Raw genomic sequence first — 15,432 nt, 5'->3', positions numbered from 1 at the left:
GAATACATAGAAAACTCATAAAAAATGAGCAGGAAAACTATTAAAATATTAAGAGATTCAACAATGTCAGTTTTGTGTTGTTCTTATTTTTGTTTCTTTTTGTGGTGCTGGGGATTAACCCCAGGGTTATGAGCATGTTAGGCAAGCACCCTACCAATGAGCTCCATCTCCAGCCCCATTAGTCAGATTCTTAAAAAGAGAAAAAATAATCAGCATTCTAATGTAAAAGAAATACCCTATTATTATACCACAGTAATAATAACTCAAATGATGTTCATTACGTACCATGAACCAGATTATGATTAAACACTTCTCCAATATCACCTATTTAATACATTTAGTCCTTTCATTATTCCCAGTGAGGTAGGCATGGCTTTCCCCATTACACAAAAATGAACCACCCATCTACAAATTTCAACAAATAGTTCAAAGAGAGCAGCAGAGCAGGGGTCAGGCCTCAAAAGTCCATTTAGTACTAGCCTGTGCTGTTAGAAAATATATAGGTGAAGACAACAACAGTATAAAATATGAAAGGACTTTGGTAAGGAATGTTTATGATGTAGCAAATTCTTCCCAGAGGGCACTAAAAAGGTGTATACACACACAAACACACACACACACACACACACACACACACACACACACACGGTGCTGCACACCCGCCCAGCCTACCTACCTCCCTGCCTGCACAGGCATGCACACATGCACACGCACATGTACACACACACACACACACACACATGCACTATGGAAGCTGGAGACTGAGTATGTCTGGATTCATCCCACTTTCAGGAATTAAAAAAGAACTCTCTTGCTATTTGCTACTCTAATGTGAAAGAAGACTTATGCAGCAACAATTTCAAAAAACGGTTTTATTTCCCCTATGATGTGAAGATAAGCTAGCAAATATACAGAATTTGAAGATGTGGCCAAAATTTTTGTTTTCACAATTTGTAATTTGTATTTGTTACTCTTCTACCAGAATAGGGGTATTTAAGAAATAACTTCGTGGCTTTGAGAATTTCATCTCACTGTGATGTCAGTCATCACAGGCTTGTCCTCTCTGCTATCCAAAGTGAGGGTTTAAAAGCCCACATTCACATGTAAGTGGACTTGTGGGGGCTCAGCTTCTAGAACTATGATAAAATAGGTCACAGAGAGGCAAATGTCAGTGATTATATGCAATGTGTTTGAAATAATGAAATCAAAATAACCAAAATCTGTGCTCCATCAAAGACTTGTCTTATTCATTTTATATTCCTGATATTTAGCACAGAACTCAGTAAAAATTCATAGGGTCTAACAAAATAAGCACTCAATTTCCAGTTTTTGTAGAGAATTTTTGTTCCATAGTTAGCTCTTCAGTTTTATAGTTTATTCATTTTTTAAACTTGAACCCAAGAAATTAAAAACATAACTTTTTATAAAGTTATAAAGCTTATTATATTCACATATATAGTTCAACTAACCAATCCTTTCTAAAGAATGACAATCAAGTTGTTCATTTTCACTTAAGAGGTAGTCAAAGGTTCTCCGAGCTTCCTCAACTGTAAAATTTAGGTTAGTGGGTGCTCAAGGTTCATTTTAATCCCAGAATTGCGCAGTAAAGTACACCCTTACAGGGCTAAGAGGATGCTTAACTGAGTGTTGAAAGATTACCAAATTGAGCTCTGTCAAATTTTGTAAAACAAATTCCAGATTTACAAGACTACAGCAGAAAGAAAGTACCTGTAGCTCAGGGGTAAAGCACTTGTCTAGCATGTAAGAGGCCCTGGATCCCATCCCTAGTACAAGGGGGAAAAAATCAAATATCCATCTGCATACTGAGTGGCATTTCTCACAGTTGTTTTTTTTTTCCCACAGCAGGACAAAAGGTCCACTGGGAAGATAAAAATAATCTCAATTAGTCAAGTTTCACATTGTTTCATAAAACATTTATGCTTCCTGCAATCTGCACACGTGGAAAAATGAGAATTCATACCCTGTTTGAATCAAATGTATGATATGTCAAGATCATTGTATTGTCTTGAGCAACTAATAAAAATAAATAAATAAAATAAAATAAAAAACAAACAAACAAAAAAGCTATTCTATCTACCCTTAAGTACATACTCATGGGAAATTAAAATATGTGCCTACACAAAAATTGTTACATGAATGTTCATAGCATAATATACAAAACATGAAAATAACCCCAACTGCCATCAATTGGTGAATGTCTAAATAAAATGTGGTGTAACCACATAATGGAATACCATTTGACCATATGAAGGAACAAAGTCCTGAAACATGACACAACATGGATGAATCATGAAAACACTAAGCTAAAAGTGAGAGAAGCCAATAATAGAGGACGCATATTGCAGGATTCCACTAAAAGAAATATCTAGAACCATCACAAAGTAGATCAGTGGTTGCCGGGGACTGGGGTTTAAAGGGTTCTAAGATTGATTAGGTTGATGATTACACATCTTTTGTGAATATACTAAAAAAAGACTATACTGTATGTTTCACATCCATAAACTATATAATTGTAAATTATATCTCAATAAAACTACTACAGAAAAAAATCAGAAAATCACTCCAGCAGGTGCACTCATATGGGAAGGGGAGTCCACAGTCATCTCAGTGGGTGCTGGGGACAAAAAAGCAAATGCTAGCATTTTAGTATCAGGCTCCAAAAAATGAGGTCTAACAGCAGCTGAATTAGAATTGAATTAGAATTGACTCTCCCAACTGAATTAGAATTGACTCGGTCATTTTTGGGGGGTTCCACTCCAAATGGTCTATTGAGTTCTAAAGGTACAACATATTGTGTTTTCCCATATACAGAGGAAAAGAATTGAAATCATGGATGACAGAGTAATAGAAGATACACAGATTTTTATCAATGACAATGTTTAAAAGCTTGAGATTAATGAAATAGATTGGGGGGTATGCAAGCAATAAGAGGACTGCTTTCCTAGTGAAAGATACAGCTCCAGGTCCCTGATAAGACTGCAGCAATGTGGTGACTGAGAAGTGGTGCAGATATTTATATTTTGCATTTATGTAGTAGAAAGTTCCAGGCACCTAGTACAGTGATTATGTGATTGTCATTGGCTATCTCTACAGGGTTTCCCTAGGCTCGTGGAGAGAAAGGACCACTTTGCAAATTGCCAAGGGCGTGTCAGTGCTAAGATTTCCAAGACATACATACATCCATCCATACATAAAGAGGTATCCAGGATCCTGAACATGGAGGGAGAGGATTAAGCTTTCAGCAGGAACAGACACAAAGCAGTGTTGGGGGCAACTGAGACTATGTGTCATGGAGGGAAGAGACACAGCAAACGTGTAAGCTCCAAAAGCATCAGAAAGGCTAAATTCCTAGCTGGATGGAATAAACTTCTAGGAACTAAGGAGAAGTTTTTCTTCCCAAGACAGGAAGAAAGACTCCAGAGGCAGCTAAGGATTCCTCTCCTAAATTCCAGACGTGTGACTCCCTCCATGTGAAAGGCTGGATGAGGCCTCCAGTTGAGGCACATGCCACTCTGGCAATTTTAGAGAAGAGGTGTCAAGGATAGGCTGGTTTAGGGTTGAATCACACAGCAACAAGAATAGGTAGATACCATTGATTTTTGGAGCGAGGATTATGGCAAGGATTGAAAATTCCGTCTCAAGAGCTTAGGAAACAAAAGGTGAGGGGCTCACATATAACGCACTCCAAGATCAATAAAGATTTCCAAGCAAAGGACACAGGACCCCCTGGGGGGGAGGAGGGATCTTCTGAGCCAGTGTCTCTGAGGCAGTGGCTCCCTGTATGTTCCTTGCTTTGGCTGGGACTAACTCAGAATATGCTCAGGTAAATTCTAGGGCAGCTGGCTAGAAGCCACGAGGAGGAGTCAGAGGACAGGGTGTTCAGGGCCCTGGGTTGCTACAGAGGCTATCTCTTTCACGTTGGTAAAAGAACTAGCTTTCCTTTTGACAATTTCTACTCCTTTCAACAGAGCCCTAAAGAATGGCTATCTGTATGTCTGCTTCCTGCTCATCTGCTCACTTTTGGATCCTGTAGTGCTTAAATAATCCAGAGGGAAACTTCTGTACCCTGAGGGGTCAGGCTACACAAACCCTTCCTAATCCTAACAGGGCTTCCTGCCTATGCATGTCATCCATACATACTCACACATATAAATCATGGTGACTGGTTCCTTCTGCCCTGGTTCCTGTCCCAATGTGCAGGACAAGCTCTGACCGAAAGTTGCATCCTCTGTGATAATTCAAGGCTCCCTCGATGTGTATTTTCAATGCCAGATGGATTCAACTTATCCATTCTGCATTTCCCTGTCTATCCAATGTTAGCCAGTGAGGCCCAACCCATCTCAGTTATGCAGATTCTTACTGCCCAAGAAACATACGATTTTTTTTTAATTAGGATACAATCCCATTACCTTTTGCCTTTCTAAAATAATAGCTAAAAAACATGAAAGCCTAGTTTTCCGTTGTTGGAATGACTTTATCCCCTTTAGACTTCTGCTAGTGTGCTTATCTTGCTTACCCAATTTGGTAACTTCTCAAACCACTAGAAAAACATGACATAACTGTCCCTTAAGCAAAGGTTCAAGTACCTCCCAAACATGTTGCTGTGCAAGGGGTGAAGCCAGCATACGCCCAGTCGTAAGTCATGTCACTGTCCTTCTCTTGGAGAGGGACATCCAGCTCTCTCGATGCAGGACTCTCGTTACAAGCTTCAATGAGGCATGGCCGCTCTGTGGGCAGCTTGGGGCCTTCACACTCTTCCTCTGGAAGCTCAGTTTCTGTCTGTGTGAATGTGAGCAGCACTCGGCACTTGACCTCTCTCACCTGTATGCCCGGCCCACATGTGGTACTGCAGGCCGACCAGGGTTCCGGAATGAACCTAAGGAAAATCACAGGGCCAGGAAAGGAGGTCACACACAGGCTGTAACAGGAGTAGTGTCAGGCAATCAACAAAGGAAAACATAACCATCTGCCTTCAGAGGGAATTCATTTGGGGTGCTGCACTTCTATTATGCAGTTAACAAACTTTCAGATCTTATAAACAACAGAAAACAAAAAAACTATGCCCTACTCTTGCATCTGTATAAAAAAATCAAATTCTGTGCTATGATAAGAACAAACTATTGTTACAAAAGTTTATGTTTTCAATATTTAGTAATAAATAAATCATCATGTAGACACAAATTCTAATAGGAGTTTAAATTCTAATAGTTTTCTTTGCAGCCCATCCCTCCTTCTACCTCCTTTAATTTATTTTAAAATATGGAGATTTTCACCAATATTTATTCAGTGAATCTTTTGCAAACTTATTCATATGTATATTTTAATTGTATATATATATATATTTTTTTAATTGTAGTTGGACACAATACCTTTTTATGTTGTGCTGAGGATCGAACCCAGGGCCTCGTATGTGCTAGGCGAGCGCTGTACCGCTGAGCCACAACTCCAGCCCCATGAGCTTATTCTTTACAACAGATGTTGTAAAGAGATGTTGTAAAGAATGTTTCAATGTTTAGGGGCTAACCTATAGGCTATCATATGTGCCTTTTGCAAAATGCACAAAACTTTAATATTCTTTCATATTTACTATGTTAATGCACTAAGCTGATGAATCTTCTTTAAAATATTAAAGGTATTTCACAATCTGGCTGAATGAAGCATTTATTTCTTATCCTAAATTATTACCCACTAAATCAAGGGTGACCAAATGATGGACTTTGGATATGTATATCTAATATGATTTTATCTGTATTACTTCTTCTTATTATTATATCCACACAATTCTTACTCTCTCCCCACTACTCCTGGTAATATTTTTTTTTAAAGGCAAGAAAGGAACGTAGTCATATGAGAACACTGAAGAGCCACATCCAGGTGAAACACACCCAGAGGACAACAGTGTGTTCCCTGCATCTCTGCACAACAGAAGGCCTTAAGAACATCAATTCACTCATGTGGGAGCTTAGATATGAGAAGTGAAACAATGGAATAAAATGGAAAACCGCAGAGCTGAGGAAACCAACTGTGAAATGTAAAAAGACAATTAGAAATCTAAGAAGTAATTCAGTGGCTGGGGACATGGCTCAAGCAGTAGCACACTCGCCTGGCATGCGCAGGGCGCTGGGTTCCATCCTCAGTACCACATAAAAATAAAATAAAGATGTAAAAAAGAAGTAATTCAGAACAAGGGAAAAAAAGCAGAAAAGATATGACTGAAGATCAAACTGATGACACATGGAGGACTTAGAAGTTAATATGGTGTTCAGAAAGAAAGAAAAGAAGTAAAGATATTAGGAGGTAGAAGGAGGGATGGGCTACAAAGAAAACTTTGTTGGTGATGGAAAATGGAGATCATAACTATTTAGTAATGGTAACCAATTTAAATGGATTAAATTCTCCTATTAAAAAGAGTCTCTGATTTATGGAACCATAGAAGATACAAATAAAATCAAATGACTTCAGAAACATAAAATGTATAAGGATAAGCAAAATGAGATTTTAAAATACAAATTAAAATAAAACAGAAGGTCAGAAAAGCAGATGCACATATTAGGAAAGAATAAACAGAATAGACAAAAAAAAATCACTATTTGAAGATGACATAATTTTGAAAAACAGTAAAATTAATTGAAATTTTTTGGAAAAAAATAAAAGAATTTAATAAAGTAGTCTATAACTATAAATGTATGTGTATCTGTAAAGAAATACAGATATATAGTGCATATCCTAAAATTACCAGTTTTCCCAGAATTCAGCTAACAATGTTTGCTGCCAGGCCATATGCTAAGCATATTACATGTATTATTTAATATAATTTACACAACAACTTCAGGAATTGTCATTATTTTCCTATTTTTACAAATGAGAAAAACCTTTCAAAGTATAAGAAAAATTACTTAAGATCCATGAGTTTGTTATGTATTAGAAATATGCAGACCTGATACAACTAAAACTATAAAAACCTGAGGAGATTCTGAGCCCAAAGACAAAGTACACTTTATTTCCCTGAACAGGAAGACTCAAAATTACAAAGATGTTTGTTCTCCTTTGCTTAATTTAGAAATAATGCAGTTCCAGTTCTGACATCTAAGGCAATTTGGGCAGGGGTATGGGAGGGGACAGACACAGACAATACAACTCTAAAATTTTATAGAATGTTAAGTGAGAATAATCAAGAACATTTTTAAGAGAAATAACAATTAAGAGTAACTGCACAGCCTGATTAAAAAGATAAAATAATTCAAATAGTATGGCACCAGTAATGCCATACTTTACAGAATGATGACATTTTAAAATCAAAATGAGTAGTTTATTCAATAGATGGTGCTAAGTTATGAAGTTGTTTGGGAAGAAATTAAGTTAGACTGATTTTTGCATGTGACATGTCAAAGTAAATTCCTTCTGGATCAGTGTAAAATATAAACCCATAAAGATTACTAGAAAAGAGTATTTTAAAAAAAGATAACTTCCCAGCAGGGCCTGAGGGCACATGCCTGTAATTCTAGCAACTTGGGAAGCTGTGGCAGGATGATCACAAGTTCAAGGTCAGCCTCAGCTTGAGCAACTTAGTGAGATCCTGTCTCAATACATAGATAGATCGATAGATAGATAGATAGATAGATAGATAGATAGATGATAGATAGATAGGCTGGGGATGTAGCTCAGTGGTAAAGCATCTCTGGAATCAATCCCCAGTCCACCCCCCAAAAAAGATAATTTTTCCAATGTTAATTAAGGTGTTTCAGGAAAAAAGGTGAGCTTTGGTACTGCTGCTGGCAGGAGAAATCAGTACCGATTTTCTGAAAGGAAATGTGACTGTAGAATTTAAATGCCTTCAATGTGTCTGCCTGTTTTCTGGCCCAGAAACTCCACTCCAGCAAATACTTCCTAATGAGACAATTAGAGATATGTCATCTGGGATTTGTTGCTGTTTTGTTTATCACAGAGAATAATCAGAAACAAACTGCAGGCAGCCAGAGAGATCTTTCTATAATGCAACCCAGTAGCAATTAGGTTCTTTTCCTTCAATGGCAGCCACTGCCTCCAGAAAAATCCAAGCTCCTTAATGAACCACAGAACATCTCCAGGACTTGCTCACTTCTCCACTTGTAACCCTGCTGCTGTCACTGCCCCACTCCACCCCCTGGCTTGTTTCCACACTCAGGCCACCTAAACAGTCTGCACACAATGTCTACTCCAAATATCTGAATTGCTGTTCTTCTGACACCTCAAGACATTAGGATCTCAATTCCTGTATGATCTCTCCCAGGAAGCCATCCCTGATTCTTAAGGATACATGATGTCATCTTACCATAAGGTAATCACAGTACCCTATAATCTTACACTCCATAAAATACCATAGTATAGCACTCACTTCTCTGTCTACTCCATTAGACCAACCTTGGATTGGTGAGACTTGAATTGGAGTCATCTGACATGAAACTGCAGCTCTTCCCAGTACAGAGTGAGTCTCCCTTATCCAAAATGCTTGAGACTAGAAGTGTTTCAGATATTGAATTTTTTTTATTCTGGAATATTTGCATATACTTAATGAGCTATCTAAAGGATAGAATCCGAGTATAAACACAAAATTCATCTGCTTCTTATAATCTTTATACATATATCTTAAAGATAATCTTACTATATATTTTTAGTGCATTTTGACTACACCCCCTCACATGAGGTCAGGTGTGGAATTTTCTATTTGTGGTATCATATCTATGCTCAAAAAGTTTCAGAGTTGAGAGCACTGTGAGTTCTGTATTTTTGGATTAGGGATGCTCAACTTGCACCAATAGTGTAGAATCATTGTCCACTACGGGATAGCTCTGAAATGGTGGACAATTCCTTATTCTTTCTGTGCCTTGGCTTCCTCTGCCCAAAATGAAGACAATAATAATATTATAGATTTGTTGTGAAAATTGAGAATTAAGCAAGCTAATCCATGTTGAACCCTTAAACATGGTCTGCCATAAAAGAAGCCCTCAATATTTGTCATTGTTGAGCAAACAGATTCCTGGCATACAACCTAATTTGATTTTGGCAAATTCAATTTCAATGGAGAAGCTAAAATAGTAGTGAAGAAATCATGCAAAGTGACTGTCTGGTTTCTTTAGTTTTCACATATGAAAAATGGGAGCTCGGACAGCAAAACTGCAGAAGTGTTGAGAATCCCATAGAATCGGAGAAGGCTCCAGGGAGGAACTTTAAACAACTTCCAACCAATGAACCATATCAACTGTGGACACATTCCACAGCTGAAAGCTAAGGTCGAAACTGCAGTTCCCTTGGTTTAAGTTTATAAGCTATAATTTTTATTTTCCTAATTAAAAAAAAAAGCCTTTTGAACATCCGCTCCCTATGTAAATTCAGAGCTTGGGCCATGGTAAACCATAGAAGCAGAAATATTTATCTTCTCCAGGCTGGTTTGGCAGGCTTTCCTCCAGGGATCTAAAATACAGCTGTGCTCATCTCCTGGTCCATTGTCAACAGTAAGCATCCCCAAGCCACAAAAGACAGTGATAATAAAAGGATGAACTGGAAGCTGAGATATGCTGTGGTTTTGTTTGGAAATTGAGGGAATGAACAGAGTCAGAAGTGGCAGGAAACTATAAACTTTACACCAGACGGCCAGGAACAGGCCAGAAACTGGCAGGTGGTGTGAACTGCACAGGAAGATTGCATGGAGCCCTCAGAGGGAGAGATGTGGGAAGGTAGGGAAGAGGCAGCTGTGCATGTTGGGGGATCAGGTGCTGCTGGCCCAGTCTCCCAGGGTGGGAGAGAAGGGTGGTGGCATCCTTCAGGGGTAAAGAGCGAATTAGCTCTGCTCTGTGGACAGGGGAGGAAGAATCCCCAGTAAAGTCAGTGGGGCTGATGGAAACTATAGGTTTGTGATGACTATGAGCTGAACCACAGTAGCTTATGTTGCACTGCCCTTTTCTAATTCAATAATATGAACAGTATTTTCTGATTTTGGAAGGGACTTTGGGAGCATCTGATCCAGTGGTTCCCCAAATTGGATACATACCCCACCCACCTCTCAAAGTCACCCGGGGTGCTTGTTTAAAAATGCTGGTGACTGGAATTTGTAAAGACAGAAAGAAGAATAGAAGGTACCAGGGTCTGGGGGTGGAGCAGGAGGGAAGTAAATGGGGAGTTATTATTTATTGGGTTCAGGATTTATGTTGGGGATGATGAAAAAGTTCTGGAGATGGATTGAACAACAGTGTAAATGTATGTAATGCCACTGAACTGTCTACTTTAAAATGGTTAAATGGTAAATTTTATGCTGAGAAGGTCTTACTATAATAAAAAAAATCACAGATCCAATAGAAAAAAAAAGTTGGTAATAGGTCTCTACTCTCAGTGTCTGAAACAGAAATCAGAGTTTAAAAAGTAACACAGGTGATTCTGATAGAGGTGATTTGAGGACAACCATTTAAAAAATGATATTTTTATTATGAAAAATACTGCTTCCTTTTTATAGATGCATGTTTAAGTGTTTATGAGTGACATGTCATGTTGTCATGTCTGTCAGGGTGGGAACAGTATTGGTGGCATAGATAAAAAAGAGTGGCTTTGAGGTGACAGTTGTTGACAGTGAGTGATGAGCTCATGGGGGTCCATTATAATATTCTTTTATATAGGTTTAAATTTTTCTATAATATAGAAGTTTTTAAGAACACAATATGAAGGGCACATTTTCAACAGATAAGAAAGAACAGTGAAAGGGGTGGAGGTGAGGGACATTCTGCTATAGGCAAGAACAGCCAACAGGTCTGTGCAGCTGAGTGTCCCATTCAAGCCAAAGCAAGAAACTGGCCAGGGAAGGGACTGGACCCAGGAAGGGCAATTCCCTTTAAAGTGCTGGCCTATTGAACAAAGATAAATATTTAGGTGATAAATATAAAGATAAATATTTAGATGAGGATGCATTTGGATATTCTGAATATTGCAAAGGAAGAATCAGATCTGTGCCTTAGTTAGACTAGTCTGGTGGCTATATCGAGGGTAGAAGAGGAACAAGTGAGGAACAAATGAGAAAGCTGTGGTAGGTATCTTGGTAAGCAAATTCAGGTCCTGGATGGGGATGGCAATAGAAATGGAGAGAAGGATCTGAAACCGGGAAAGATTTTGGTAAATATCATCAGGACCCAGTAGGACCCAGAACTGTTCTGGACTAAAAAGTTTATGACTTTCCTTGGAGGACCACAGACGTGTGTGTGGTGGGTGGGTGGGTAGGTGGCTTCTAGCAGTTTAGCCCAATGCCTTCCTCATACAGTTGGAAACCTACAGATGTCCACTTACTTGTATAAAATCCTTATCTTTTTAATAGGTCAAGACTGACCTAACTTCAAATGAAAAATGACAACCAAAAATCACATACATACACACACTCTTTTCTATCAGCCTATCAATCTTCACTCTTTCCTTTAGTAGTCAATTACTCATTGTCTCATTTCCTTCATATTTGGAAATTCACTTCTTAAAATATCCACAATGCTTCCCTCTCTGACCTTTGAATGATGCTACTGTAAAATCACCTGGAAATGAATTTCCTATCAATCAATTTACTTTCTCTCCTTCCTCCATTTTTTCCTTGACCTTCTGCGAGATTTGAATCCTATTTGCTACCCCTCCTGAACCTTGGACTCCTTCAGTCTCTGTAATAATGAGTTTTTATGGTTTGAACACATTACTTTACTCCACTGCCCATCTTTTCTGGTTCCCCTTGATCCTCTAGACCTCTGGGCTCTATCATGAACCCAACACTCCTCCCTTCCTTCAATCACTCTGGGGTCATTCACCCTCACAGCATCCAGTGTCTTCTGTGGTCATTTTTGGGCCTGACAAAGGTCCATGTGGAAAAGTCTGTCTGTGTCATCACTGAGATGTGCCAATGCTCTTGGCCTGATCACTAAAGGCATAGTGCCTTCTCACAGAGAAGCAAGCCACTGTCTCCTGGGATTCACAGCTGGGCTGGACCACAGTTAGAAAGGACATTGATAAATGAGAGAATGTTCTGAAAAGAGCCATAAGGTTGGTAAGGGATCTAAAAACAACACATGGAAACTGCTGAAAAGGCTAAGAATGATGAGCTTGGAAAAGACAAAGCTCTTGGGATCCATGACAGCTTTCTTCAAATTTATGAAAACTTGTCACGTGGAATAGGAAGTAGATGTGTGGTGTTTTTATTTTTTCTGTTTCAGAAAACAGAAATTAGAAGGAGGTATATTTTGGCTCAGCAGGAGAAAAAAAAGTACCGCAAATAATTTGGGTTGTTCAATGTAAGAATGAGTGGGAAAATCTGCCCATTGCTGAAGGTGCTAAAAAAGAAATGTATGAGCTATTATGAGGAAATAGTCCCAGAGCTGCCTTAGTGTGGGGAAATGGACCCATAGTACCATGCAGATTAGAGTTTAGAACCACCACTTCTCACTAACCACCTCTGCTCACTGACCTTAGAGAAGTCTTTAAAGTTTCTGTGTCTCACTGTCCTTATTTACAAAAGGGGCAGGTTGGGCTTCATCTCTCAGGGAAATGGGCCAGACTGCTGCTGAGATCCCCTCTCCTGTCTCATTCTGCATGTTCTACATGTTCTTTGTGGATAGCTTCTCATTGCCACAGACTCAACATGTCTGACATGGAACCAGCTATCCACTACTTGAGTCTATCATTGGTGCAGCTATTCTAATAGACTTCTGTGCTAAAAATTTCAGAGCACCTTGGCTCCTTCCTTGGTTTTGGTCCCTATATTTCGGCTTCCACGGAGCTTCTTTGATTTGCTCTTGATTCTGCATTTCGACTGACACCTGCAATCCAGACTTGTACCATGTGGATAGCAGTCACTGAAATTTTGAATTGGAATGGATCCCAGAGAGATTGAGTTCAACCTACCCCTTTTATAAATAAGGAGAATGTGACACAAGAAACTACAAAGACTTGTCTAAGGTCACATAGTTAATAGCAATTGATATAAGTCCTGATACCCATAATACCATGTGCTTCCCATTGCTCCATACCACATCAGCCCTGGATTGCTCCTTATAAGCACTCAGGTCACCTGGATTCACTTCATCATAACTGGTTTTGTAGAGTTTGGCCAAGATTTAACTATGGAATGACTGGTTTATTTGCATAATACTGTCATGGTCCTTAGTTAAATCATGTGTTAATCTAGAAATTATCCCCATCTCTTAATTGCAACAGAACACTGGGTCTGCTTTGAGTTAAATAACGCTGTTCTTTTCTGTGCTTCTCACAGATACTGCCAAAGTGAGATGCTGAGTTATGAAATACAGAAACATTCTAGCCAACTCAAGCTCTCTAGAGTCTGCAAACCCAGGTCATTTGGATACTGAATGTATCATTGCACTCTGATGAGTACAAAAATTACATATATCATGTTAACTGGCTATGCCCTGATTACTCCCACAAAGGGCCCTGGACTCACGTTGGTTCTTCTGTTGCTATTCTGGTCTCTTCTAGTTCTTGTGCTTGTTTCAGCCAAGGTAACTTAGCTTCCACCGGACTTTTTTCTAAGAAAAAAAATGAGCACAAATAATAAGCTTAATTATTATTAATCATAAGTTTTTGGCTATATGAATCACTATTGGCTGAAAATGTCATTAATAAAGAGGTCATGTTTTTCAAATGCGAGTCCTTCAGCACAGTACATTAGGTGAATTCTGGAATAAATAAAAATTTCTGCCATGTTTTTAAATTAACACATTACAAAATGCAACCCAAATGATCCCCACGATACATTTGAATGTGTTCTCAAAGTTAAACATAAAAATGCCTTTCAAAAATCAATACCATTTTCTGTTCTTTGCATATTAAAGCTCTTAACTTCAACAATATCAGCTTGCTTTCTTTTGCCACAAATTATTTTGTCCTCTGAACAAAGAAATTAATAGAGAAAAACAAATAGCATGGAGGTTAATAAAGTGGGAGTATGAGAGAGTGTGTGTGCTATGGTTTACTCAGACTTTAATTGTTGCTAAGGGAGATGATTAGTAATTACATCTGGCACAAAGGAGCAAACTGGTGCCTCCTTCTGTCCTTTGAAGCCTCCTTAGATGTGAGGAAAGAAACAAATCTAGTTGTGAAATAAGAGAGAAAATAATTTTGGGCTGCTGCTCTAGGGAAATTACAGATAATAAGAAAGTGTCTATGAAAGTACCATGGAATACAAAAGAAAGGAGAAAGGGCTTTACTGACAGTTATATAACGTGTACACCTGCCATGGCAAATGATGAGAGAGACTCAGTCAAGTATGTGTTGATTGAATGGTAATTGTGAGATTATTCGAATAGATAATGAACCCAAAAATAAAGAGGGAGAATTTTAACATCCTTCTAAAATACTAAAGAGGAATCCTGTTTATAAACAGGTGGGAACAACTTTTATCCCTTTCAAGAAGGAAGCTATTTGTCATAAGGATTGATAGTGCCTTCCTAACATACATGAAAGTAATCGTATACAGAAAGGAGAATATATTTGATCGATGAAGCCAAGACTTGTTAACCTTCTCTGATAGGAACTATTGGAGAAATTCTAAATGCACTCATAGTCCTCGATTGGGATCCAAAAATCTTCATTTCAAGCACTATGACACACGATGACCATGCCAGTGTTCCTCCTGCAAGAAACTTAATGCTTCAGTGGAGGAGTGTATACAACGTACTGTGAGAACAAAGGAGAAAAAATCTTGAGGAGCAAAGCAGCTGCCTCCACCGCCTCCTCCTCTGCCACTTCTTCCTTTTTCTGCTCTTCTTCCTCTTTTTCCTTCCTCCCCTTTCTTTTCTCCTCCTCGTTTTCTTGAAGGCAGGAACTGCATCATATTATTTGATGCCCATCAAAGAAGTACATAGCACAAGTGTGCACAGATAGGAACCACTCTCTATGTACCAAATCCACAGGGGCTCAGTTTTGCCTCCTCGATAAATTGCATGTGCTCAATTTCTTAATCAAGGTGGACAACTCCACTGCCAACTGTCATTAAAACACTTTCTATTAGAATATAAGCGGAAATAGAAAAGCTGTGATATTGGAATGAGATCTGGAAAACATCATTTGATTTAAATTAAAAACAACAAAAATTTACCTTTTGGTTTATGACACGGGATGGGAATGACACATTCCTCTTTGATGTGCAATTTCAGTTGTGGATTGCAGCCCCCAACGTGCTGTCCACGATGGTTGATACAGAGAACCACCCGGTAACGTAACCCTCGGCCACAAGTCACTGTGCACTTCAAAAGAGGTAATGAGGAGACGGTGAGTTTCTTTTTCACGAAAAGGTCTACAAAGGCATTATTTTACCATATGCAAAAGAAAACCATTGATCTACATAAATATTAAACATAAAAGATGTCCAAATAAATAATATATAATGAAGGGGGCAGA

At 38.6% G+C, this 15,432-nt stretch overlaps 1 protein-coding gene across 1 annotated transcript in view; it reads right to left on the bottom strand.

Annotated features, from left to right (window-relative positions):
* ADAMTSL3 (ADAMTS like 3) overlaps positions 1-15,432 on the bottom strand; it is a 519,919-nt gene that overhangs the window by 114,089 nt on the left and 390,398 nt on the right. Inside the window, exons 21-23 of the mRNA XM_081292846.1 lie at positions 15,131-15,278; positions 13,475-13,559; positions 4,608-4,897 (exon numbers count right to left, since the gene is read on the bottom strand). Coding sequence (XP_081148972.1) covers positions 4,608-4,897; positions 13,475-13,559; positions 15,131-15,278 — 523 coding nt within the window. The remainder of the gene's footprint in view (positions 1-4,607; positions 4,898-13,474; positions 13,560-15,130; positions 15,279-15,432) is intronic.

The sequence above is a fragment of the Spermophilus citellus genome, assembly GCF_964194105.1.
Source record: "Spermophilus citellus genome assembly, chromosome: 4".
Lineage (NCBI taxonomy): Eukaryota > Metazoa > Chordata > Mammalia > Rodentia > Sciuridae > Spermophilus > Spermophilus citellus.
Note: the sequence above shows the minus strand (reverse complement) of the source record. Positions and strands in the feature narration are given on the sequence as shown.